This window comes from Eschscholzia californica, unplaced genomic scaffold (genome assembly GCF_041429995.1).
Source record: "Eschscholzia californica isolate CP2 unplaced genomic scaffold, dmEscCali1.0.p SCAF_1, whole genome shotgun sequence".
NCBI lineage: Eukaryota > Viridiplantae > Streptophyta > Magnoliopsida > Ranunculales > Papaveraceae > Eschscholzia > Eschscholzia californica.
Window position 1 is genome coordinate 45,912,370 of NW_028238198.1, and position 11,986 is coordinate 45,924,355.

General features: G+C 35.9%; 1 protein-coding gene across 1 annotated transcript; it reads left to right on the forward strand.

The window, feature by feature from the left end:
* Window positions 1–407: 407 nt before the first annotated feature.
* On the forward strand, window positions 408–956 carry LOC147567152 (uncharacterized). The gene has a single exon (XM_086657117.1). The coding sequence runs from the start codon at window positions 408–410 to the stop codon at window positions 954–956; it is 549 nt and encodes a 182-aa protein (XP_086513243.1).
* Window positions 957–11,986: the final 11,030 nt, after the last annotated feature.

Below are 11,986 nucleotides of genomic sequence, written 5' to 3' on the forward strand. Positions count from 1 at the left end.
TTCCCATAGTGTAAACTTTGGTAAATCCAGAGCTTAGCTCCAAGGGTACATTATTTCATATGGAGAGTTTTACACAATGCAATTCCAGTGAAGGCCATATCAATGAAATTCAACGCATCATAACCCAAGCTTGTGCATTTTGTTTCGAGCATGAGGAAACAATTGACCACCTTTTCTTAAGGTGTAAATTCAGTAAAGAAATCTGGTTCAAATCTCTGTTGGGGTTACGAACAGAGAAACATCATTCAGTTCAAGAAATGATAAAAGATTGGTTGAATAAAAACTGTAACATTGAAGGGATTAAATTGGGTATGTATTTGTTGTGGCAGATGTGGAAATCTAGAAACAAAATTGGTTTTTAAGGAGTAAAACTAGATGAGTCGTGGATATTAACAACCACAACGAAAATGTATCTTGATTACAAGGAGCACCAGGAAAAGGAGGGTGAGTCATTAAATCCCAGTGAACAACCTTTCGTCTCAGAAACATGGGAAACACCAAATGCGAATGTAGTGAAGATTAACGTTGATGGCGGTTTCTCGGCAAATAAGGGAACAACAGCATGTATAACGAGAAACCATCAAGCAGAATTATTAGCCTGTGAAAGAAAAACTTTTCTAGCAAACACATCTATGGAATCAGAGTGTAGATCGATAATAGTTGGGCTAGAGCTAGCAATTCATTTAAGCTTAACATTTTGTGAAATTGAAGGTGATGCAAAAACGGCGTTAGAAGCATGTTTGACACATTTTGATCACTCCCCTTGGAAAGGCATAGCATTAATTGCCGAGATCCATGATATGAAGAAGAATTTTGAATCCATGGTCTTCAAATTTATACCTAGAGAAGGCAACAGTGCATCCCATTCTTTGGCAAAATATGCTTTTGAGAACAATGTAAGCAAATTATGGATGGGACCAACCCCACCTAATTGGATTAAGGATTTAAAGATTTAGGTTTTGGTTGAGGAAAACAATATACCTCCATATTTATTTATACCATAGGAGAATTACAATGGATAGAAATAAATAACATAAATATAGAAATAATCCTAATTCTAGTGCAACAATATCTTAGAGATATATATGAGAATATTTCCTTTGAATTCCCTGGAAAAAAATATTTGACTTGAATACTTCTTTTACCCTTATTACCCTCCCGCAAATTGAACGGAGGATTAAACCAAAAGTCAATTTGGGAAATAACTTCATGGGGAGAAACTTCATGATACAATTCTTCGACATGTACTTCATTATAATGGATTGGTTGTTAAGAAGCTTTTGTTTGGTGTAGATAACACAAATAAGCAAGTACTTTAGGACAGTGGTAACGAGCAAATATGACATAATCACAACGTATTTTGAGGTCATTTAATAAAAAGGTTGCACTTAGTGAACATAACCACTCTAGGTTCAGAGGCTCATGGCAACAAGATTGCACTTAGTGAACATAATAATAATCACAACGGATTCAGAAGTTCATGACAAAAAAAAATCAATGTCAAAACTGAGGTAATAATCGATGTCTGAGAAGATTTCCCAACTGGAAAGAACCAAAATAACTTCTCCTGCCAAAACTGCCTCTTTTTACGATTCTTTTATGATACCATTTTCCACCAGCACATAACTAACTTGAATAATAAACTATTAACATGAACCAAGTAACACTATGAAGATCATCCTGATTATCTTTTCTTAGATTGATTCTGATTTATTTACTGGCAACAACTCTCATATAATTATCATCCAAACTACGATTTGTTTAATCAAATATAATGAGAATACTAAAAAGAAATATTAGGATATTCACCTAATTTAATTGAAACTGGTAAAGAAAAAAAAAATTTAATGATTCCGGCGGACGATAGTCATTAAAACGGCTACCTCCGCCGGTTAAGCGGAAGCAGAATATGATCGAAACTATACTTGTTTGAGTTTTCTAGGCTCTGATACCATGAAAGATTTAGGTTTTGATTGAGGAAAACCATATACTTCCATATTTATTTATACTATAAAAGAATTACAATAGATAGAAATAAATAACATAAATATAGAAATAATCCTAATTCTAGTGCAACAATATCTTGGAGATATATATGAGAATATTTCCTTTTAATTTCCTGGAAAAGAATATTTGACTGAATACCTCTTTTACCCTTATTAAGGATGTTGTCCAAAAAGATAATCATCTGATGCTAAATTCCATTGAACGAATAAAATGCAAAAGGTCATTTCATAAAAAAAAAACATTAAGTCTCTTACAAACTACTCACTCGTTCATATAAGACTAGTCAAAAACAATTTGCACAATTTCCAACCTGTAAGCACATATATACCTACATCGAGCATTTCTTATATAGAATGCAAACGTCAACAAGATCTAATTGAAGTCACAATGGTAAAAGTCATTAAAAAGATGTTTCAAGCAAACAACAGTGAAATCGAAACTGTTGTTTTCTTCTATAAGTGAAATATGAAATCTGGATCAAAGTTTAAATTGATTCAAACCAATAATAATTTTTTTTTCTGGCTCTTTTAAATTGTTGTTTCAGCCTGATTTTGGATCCAATTGAAATACAAGAGCCAAATTCAGACAAATGAAGGAAAAAATATCATATAGAGAATGAAAAATGAACGGAGATTTAGAGCATAGAGTCTCTTTTGTGGCTTGCTAAAAACACTAGAAATTGAGAATAAGATTGCAGTGATATCAAGTAAAAATTTAACAATTAACCCTACAAATACATTGTTTGATTTCAGAGCCTGCAGATTGTTCCTTGCAAATTCCAGTTCCATTGTACAACTTGGTGCAACTTTGGGTACATTCAGCACTTTTACAATAACTTGAGGTCAATACCTCCTCATTACATGCATGTGCTTGTTGCATCACCATTGATGAAACTACACCATAAAAACAAGAGAAATACATTAAAATAGAACCAAAGAATATAAAAGAAACGATTACATACGATTTTCCCACATGAGAAGGTGAGTTGAACCCGAGGGCAACCCGCCTATGGACCTCCATGTGAGATGGTCAAACTAGTTTGTTCATACAACATCAACTAAGTAAAAATAATGATATGAAAATATAGGTTGAGAAACAAACCAGAGAATAAAACAAGAACCAAAAGGAAAAAATTGGTGAAGGAGAATTTGGCCATCTCTAACTCGGGCAAAATTGAAGAAAATACTTTTGAAAGAAGAAATCAAAGGTAAAATGTCTGTCTGGTTGTTCAAGGGTTTGGCTATTCATATGGATTTATAGGACTTACAAACAATCACAATCCTGAGGATTTGCTATAATAGGTTTTGTGTTAAATGGAGAATCTATTTGATTTACATTTGACTAGAAATTTAGTTTTCAGAATCTGCCATTCATTTGGTTACTAACAATGACAATCCTAAAGATTTCCAATTTGGAAATTAGAGTAAAAATGTTAAAATATCACCATATTTGGAGAAAGGTATGAATGAGTAATCACTACAAAGGTAATGAAAATATTTTCGTTATTTTCCTAACATTTCTCTCCCATTCACTTTTACACTTTTAACTTATATCGAAATTTGTTTAATCATTGACGCGAATCGAACAATTATTTACTTGTTAAAACTACAAAAGATTATGATTTAACTTGTGTTAAGACGAGAAAATCTATCGGTACAACTAAATTGTACACGACCGTGCTCAAACATTTATAATCATTAAGGTGAATCAAAGATTAATTACTCGTTGAAAGTAGAAAAAAGATTGTAATTTAACGTACGTTATAAGGAGAAGTTCCATCTCAGTGGTAAATCCAGGATTTGTATCGAGTGTAGACTAAAACTAAGATGAGCTTCAAATAAACTTTGTTGAGGATTTTGACTTTTCTATGAAATTTTAACAGGCGATAATGAATCGCTTGACATATTTTCATTATTATTGTTTGGTTATTCACATAAAAATTGCATTTCTACTGGTTGAACCTAAAGATATTAGAAATTATACCCTTATGGTAGACTGAGATCACTTGCTATTAAGATATGAGACAGATAGAAAAGAGATCGTACGATCAAGATGAATCACGGTCGCCGCAACACGGTCTTGCTATGTATTTACTAAAACTAAATAAATTGGGAGTTGAATTAAATGTTACGGTACTGCCACTGTTCTGACGCAACATCAACAGTTTTCTTATCTACGTGTGCGTTTCTACTACAGTGACGGTTCGAACCGTCACTGTTTTCCAGAAACATACTGTGCGAATATCGTCACTTTTGTTGCAGCAGCAGTAACAGTCCAGAAACCGTTAGATATTCTTTTTGACATTATTTTTCTTTTATTTTCTTTCAAATGTTTTTATACTTGTTTCGGGGGGATTTCTTCCACTTATATTTGCATTTATTTCCGATATTCCTAATCCATGATTTTTCAAATTCTTTTTCAGTTATGTCTTTTGGCCATGCTATTCCCTCAGATACTGTGGTAATTGATGATTCATCTTCCACGAAGACTAATGCCTCTTCTTTAGCAGCATCTTATGCTTATCAAATTGTTCCATCGGATTGTTCGACCTCGATTTTCCTCCTCTAACTCTCTCCGGGATGACTATGCTCAATGGGCTCATGACTATGGCCCTAGTTGCCAAAAATAAGCAAGGTTTTATCGATGGTTCCCTTCCTAAGCCTACAGATCCCACTTCTGCTGCTTTGTGGACCTTTTGTAATGTTATGAATTCTAATTGGATCCTAGATTTTGTTTGCCCCGAAATCAAGAAGAGTTGTATGCGATGTCCTTTTGCCTTCTTGATTTTGAAATCTCTTAAAGATCACTATGCCTAGTCAAACAATCCTTGCATGTTTCAAATTCGCAAAAATATTTTTTCACTTTAACATGCTAGTCTAAGTGACACTTCCAATTTTTTCTAGTTGAAATCCCTATGAGATGAACTAGATACTATTACGTTTCCACACCCCCTGTGTTTGCGGTGCTAGAAAGACAACTTTGGGATATGTTAATAATATTTGCATTTTGGAGTTTATTCGAGGTCTCCATGATGGGTTTTCCATTGTTCAAAGCAATATACTTCTTCTTGATCAGCTCCCTCTATTTGGGAAGATTTATAACTTTATTAAATAAGAGGAACAACAACAACGTTTCTCGGCTAGGTCTCCTTTTGACAATCTGTTGCTTCAAAGTGACAGCTTCTCAGTCACAGGTTTCTTTCCCGTCTCAGAACAAGAAATCTCGTCCCTTCTGTGATGCTTGTCAGAAGCATGGGCACACCATCGACAAGTGCTACTGTGCCAAGGTTTTTTCTCACTACGATAAAACGGGTCACTCCGTTGAGCGTTGTTTCATTCTTCATGGTCACCCTGATCGTGGTAATGGTACCAAAGGTCCATTGGTCGTTTCCAGCTCTTCTGCATCTACGACTCCGATTATTTCTCGACAGGATTATGATAAGATTATGTCGCTCATTCATGGGACCTCTTCATCCCAACCTTTTGCAATGACCCTTTTAACAGGAAATGCGTTCCTAACACTTTCAAATTCGTGGATTGTTGATAGTAGTACTTCTAACCACGTTTGTTATTCCTTAAGTGTTTTTACTTTTTATCGTACTGCTCTTCCTTCTTGTTATGTTCAAATACCAGATGTAAGTAGATTTTTGGTTCGTCATGTGGGTAAAGTGATTTTTCAAACTCTATCTTCGTCGATAGTGTTTATCACATTCCAAGTTATTGATTTAACTTGATTTCCGTTACTCAGTTAAGTTTTCAATGTTTTCCTTCAAGGTGACTTGGATGAAGAGTTTTATATGACAATGCCCTCTGGTTTTGGTAAAACTGGTAAAAATCGTGTTTGTCGCCTGAAAAAATTCTTATATGGTTTGAAACGTGCCTCTCAATAATGGTTTACCAAATTCTCCTCTGGCTTAAAGGCTGAAGGTTTTTCTCAATCTCAATTTGACCATTCTCTGTTCAGTTATTGTAATGGCCTTATCTCCATTTATATCCTTGTCTATGTTGATGACATAATCATCACAGGCACATATGACACTGAAATTCAATCTCTTTGGCGTCGTTTTAAAAAAAAAACTCTCCCTTAAGAATTTAGGACGTCTCCAATACTTTCCTAGCCTTAAGGTCTCTCGAAATCCCAAGGTATTGTCCTATTGTCAAAGCAAATACACCTTGGATATTCTTCGAGATTCTTCACTCGGGGCTAAACCTTATTCCTTTCCTATGGGACAACGTTTAAAATTATTACCTACTGATGACCTTACTTCGTTTTGTTCTCTCACCGAGCGCCTTTTCTATGTCACTATAACTCATCCAAATATTAGTTTTCTGTGAATTATTTGTGTTAGTTCGTGCTACATCCACGTTCTGTTCATATGGATGTTGCCACTCGAGTTCTTCGTTATTTAAAAGGAACTCTCGATTATGGAATTCTTCTTCCCTCTACTAGTTCCCTCGGTCTTGCGAAGTTCCTAAACTTTGATTGGGCGATTTGTCTTACCACCCGATGCTCCACCACTAGTATTTTTACCATGCTTGGAGATAGTCCGTTATCCGGACACTCTAAGATGTAGCCCACTATTTTCCGATCTTCTACTAAGTAAAAATATCGTGCATTTGCTTCATTGATTGCTGAGTTTCCAATGGTTAATAAACCTATTTCAGGATCTCCGCATTTCTCTTCCAAAACCTTTTAAAGCTTGTTGTGACAATAAGGCTACTTTACACATTGTTGTAAATCTAGTGTTTCATGAATGAAGAAGCACATTGAACTAGATTGTCACCTTATTCGTGAGAAACTTGACTCTGGTTTTATCCAGAAACCCATCATCTTCGTTGTTGATCAGGTTGCACACATGTTCACTAAACCGCTTGGCTCTTATCAATTTCATTGTTTGTTGTCCAAATTGGGTTTGACTCAGACTTCTTCCCTTGTTCCATCTTGCGGAGGGTGGGGCTATTACCGTGGAATAATCTAGTTGGTGCCCATCTAATGGAGTACCCATATCTCAACCGGCCAACGAAGAAGATCCGGGAGAAATATCCCGATTAATTGAGTTTTATAATTCCCATCTTTGTATTTATTTTTTCCTTATTTGTAATTATCTCTTGTAACCCTAATGTAAACACCATAAATACTAGTTGTTCATAATCAATAAAGCACATTTGATGACTTTACAGTTGCATCCACTATTGTTTGATTAATAATTTGACATGGTACCAAAGCACTTTTTATTTTCTGGGATTTCTATTTTTATTCATCAAATAATTACCAAAAAATCTCCTACTTCAACAAAGGTTAACGTTGTTATCAAAATTCCTCCTTCTTGAATCAGTCAAGAGGTTGAGAGTGCTATGTTAGATCCCGCTTTGCTCTTCATGGTCTAGGGGCGAAACCTGCAAGGAATTCGGAAACCTCTCTGTCACTTAAGACAGTCAGATCGTTGTTGTAGTTAAAATATTGAGTATGAAGTGAACGCGGGTTTATGGAGTTGTGACTTATTCGTAGATTTGGTTTGTGCCTTCTTCGAGGCAATTGGATTACCATTATAGGCTGCTTTGATCGACTATAGATAGGTGGTGTTTGTAAGAATAAATGATATGAGAGGGAGAAGTGTTATATTGATAGTGAGTTGAATACTTAGCTATTACATATAAAGCCTTTATATAGGCTCAAGGAACCAACACTAATAATGGTCCATCCAATGTGGGACTATCAAACATAACTCATATGACTATCTATTCTCTAACACTCCCCCTCAAACCAATGTACTTATTAAGATATTGATAGGTACAATGGTTTGATACAATAAAATTTTACTCATTACATTAACATCTAAAAACAAAATAACTTAAGGCCATGTTTGGCACGCAGGAATCGCATGGGAATGGAATGTGCTTCCTGCGAATCACATTCCCGACTACTGTTTGGCTCGCGGGAATGCAGGGGGAATCCTATTCCTGGAGGAACGGGATTCCCTCGAAATGGAGTAATAGCAAACCCAGGGAGGGGGGTGTGTTTGTGATTCCCATTCCCGGGAATGATTTGATTTAATATTTTTGGACAAAATAATCCTTAATAAAATATTAGAATGACTAATATTAAAATCGTCATTCTCATAATATTTTACTAAAAAAATTAAAAATCCAGGGTTTCAACTACCACCATACCAACACACACTCTCTCTCCCACCCCCTCTCTCGCTCAAACGTAACTCTCTCTCTCCATATCTGTAGTTTTTTTTCTTCTCTCTTGCTCTTTGTACATTAAAAATCGATTTCATAACGTTTAAAAAAAATTAGTCGAGACCTTATTTATTTTAAATAAATCTTTAAATACAACTTAAATTAGTGTATTACGTTATTATTTCATATCTGTAAATTTGAATAGACAATGCTATTTAAAATATATATAACAAAGTTGACCTATAATTCATGTAGTTTGAGTAAAAGGATACAATAGGACTTTCGTAAAATTTACATCATAATTTATGTAGTTTGAGTAAAAGGATATAACAAGACTTTCGTAAAATTTACATTCCTATTCCTACACAAACCAAACAACAAGTTAGGAATCCATCGGGAATGGAATTCCCATTCCTGGTTGAACCAAACATTAAACCAAAATAATCTGATTCCCGGGAATCGCATTACGGGAATGTGATTCCCGGGAATGACATTCCATTCCCGCACGCCAAACATGGCCTAAAGGTAAAACAATTTTTGTTCTTCTCTTGAATTAATTGTGATTTGGCTTCCTCCATAGTCTTCCTCCATAATACTCCCCCTCAAACTAATGGGACTTGCAAGTGTGAAAGACCATGAGTTTGAGTAGATTTCCCTTGATGATGCTTCAAATTCTTACTACTAATGTTGGTGTTGTTTTAATGTGTGTGCTTGAGGTAAATAAGATGTAGAATAGTGGTAGTTTTGACCTACTTGGGCTTTAAACAAGAAAGAAAAAGCATGGTAGCTAGGCCCACTTGAGAATGAGCAAGATAGATGAAAAAGGGGTTATTTCCCATATGGCCCCCTACTTTGTGACCAGCTTCCCGCCTGGCCCCCCACTTTACGAAAAATACCCATATGGCCCCCTTCCGTTATAACACCGTCACTCTCTCTCCTCCATCTCTTTTTCTTTCTCTGCCATGTCACGCCACATCATCTGTTACGCCACCTCATCACCTTCTCCGGCTAAGGTCGCCGGCCGGCCAAATTTCCGGCCGGCGACCTTCAAACTAAAAAAAAAATTAAAGTTTTTTTCTCTCTCCTCTCTCTCTCTAAAATATTTTTTTTTCTTTCTCCTCTCTCTCTAGATCTAGAGAGAGAGAGGATTGATCCGTTCAAGGTCGTTCAGACCTTGAACAGATCTGTTCAAGGTCTGTTCAGACCGTGAACGAACTGTTCAAGGTCGTGTATTCAATTTCTTAGGTAAAACAACTCATGGCCAATTAAATTGATGGAGATATTCATGGAACAAAATTGTGCCAGAACACCTAATTGCCATAAAATTGCAGCTTAATTTAGCACTTTATGCCTTTTTATATCTAATTTGTTAAATAGATCAAAACCCATAGCTTGAATTTGCATGTATAGATTGATAAACGAATTCTAAAATGAACAGATTAATCGATGTCAACATTAGATGATCAAATTAATTAACTAAATTAGGATGATCATCTTAACAGTTACTAAAAGAAATAAGAAGTCAGAGAGAGAGAGATATTAATGACCTGGTGGTGCGAGGACCTTGACGAGCTCCTTACTGATAGGATGGGTAAGGACGGAACGAGCTTGACCGATCTTCTCTTGGCTTTCAGGACCGATCTGAACATACCCCTTCAGCTTCTCAATTCCGTTGTTTCCTCTAACAGTGCTATCGATCTTCTTAACGGCAGCCGATCCAATATCGTAGGAATTTCCACAAGCGTATGTAGCAGATGTTTTGATTCCATTAATGGCAGCTGATCCCAGATTGTAAGATCCTTCCCATGCGTTAGTAGCTGAGGGTTTTACTCCATTAACAGCTGAATCTAACACATCTTTAAATCCCATCTTCTCTCTCTCTCTCTCTCACTTTCTATTACAGAGTGTTTTACCGATCCGAACTATACAGTTCCGTTCAAGGTCGTTCAGACCATGAACGGATCAATCCTCTCTCTCTCTAGATCTAGAGAGAGAGGGGAAAGAAAAAAATAAAAAAAAAAAAAATTTAAAGAGAGAGAGGAGAGAGAAAAAAAACTTCAAATTTTTTATTTTTTTAGTTTGAAGGTCGCTGACCGGAAATTTGGCCGGCCGGCGACCTTAGCCGGAGAAGGTGATGAGGTGGCGTAACAGATGATGTGGCGTGACATGGCAGAGAGAGAAAAAGAGATGGAGGAGAGAGAGTGATGGTGTTATAACGGAAGGGGGCCATATGGGTATTTTTCGTAAAGTGGGGGGCCAGGCGGGAAGCTGGTCACAAAGTAGGGGGCCATATGGGAAATAACCAATGAAAAAGAGAAAAGCTTAAAAGCTTAGCCTACTTGGGCTTGAAAGAGAAAAGATAAAGAGCATTGATTGCTTGACCCACTTGGACTTTAAAAAAGAAAAGATAGAAGCATAATAGCTTGGCCCACTTGGACTTAAATAGTTGAAAGAGAGAAGTTTAAAAGTTTGGCCCATTTGGGCTTGATAGAGAAAACAAAAGCTAGATAGGTTAGCCCACTTGGGCATGAGAAAAAAGAGAAGAAAAAGCATTGTTTGCTTGGCCCACATGAACTTTAAGAAGAAAGATTTGTGAGAAATTTAGAGTGAGAAAAGTAAAATATGAAAAAGGATTTTAGAGGCACAATTGAAAGCAACCACACAACAACACACCAAGTTATAGGCACCACAATTCCTATGAAGTCTTCTATTTTTTTTTTTTTTTGAAAACACCAAAGGTCTCACATCATTCTTAAGAGCACATAAGTAGCCCACCAATTTAACCCTTATAATCCGAAACCTTAAAGGCACCACATAATGAAGTTAGAAACCCTAGATCAATTTTACTTTCTTCTTTCCTTGTTCCAACTTTCAAGAGCAGCAGCTGACCTTCAGCTCCACCACTTTCAAAATAGGTATGTTCCTTTGGATTACTTAACAGAACCGATCATTTGGAGCTTCAACAGCAATTGACTATCAATACAATTACTATGAAAAATATGAAGAAGCAAGAAAAACCCCATTAATGGATAAAAAAAGGTTTGTTTACAATTGAGACTCGAACCTACATGAACTCCATTAAAAAATACTCATTTCTTGAGCTGTTTGGAGTAAGAAGATGACAACCTTGTTGAGCTAAAAGAGAGAGAGTTAGGAAGATGCAACTTGGTGATTGTGTCATTGAAGATGATAAATCATTGTTGATTAAGAGACCCATTTTCAGATTATTTTTTTTTTTCTTTCGGTTATCTCAGAAGCTGCTAGAGATTTCCGGTGGTTTGGTGAATGCTTTGTGATCTCTAGAGAGAGGAGAAAGTATAGAGAAATTGAGGAAAGTCTAGAGAGAAGGATTTTGGAAACAGGTGTTTGAAAAGGGACACAACATCAAAGTTTAAAAAAAAATACTCATTTACTTAAGCTCATTGAGAACATGACAACCTTCTTAAACCATAGTGATGAACCAGACGAGCTCTTTCTGATCTTACAAAAAATGTTTTAAGAAGGAATAGAGTGAAAGAAAAATCAATCTGACGAAGATAGAGATCGTCTGTTAGAGGCCATGGTTCCTATATTTAACGAGAACTTTAAAGTGCCATTTTCCACTAAAAACCATCCGAGAATTGGGTTCTATCGGTCCTGATTTTGTTCCACAATTTGGATCTCTAAACATTGATAGTAATGGTAGGATTGAGTGGAAAATGTATGTGCCAATAACCCTAAGATTCGATCCAGTTATGGTAATTTTATCTCTAGTTTGTGCCAGGTGAAACGGAGTAAGGTGCAGATGGAAAAAG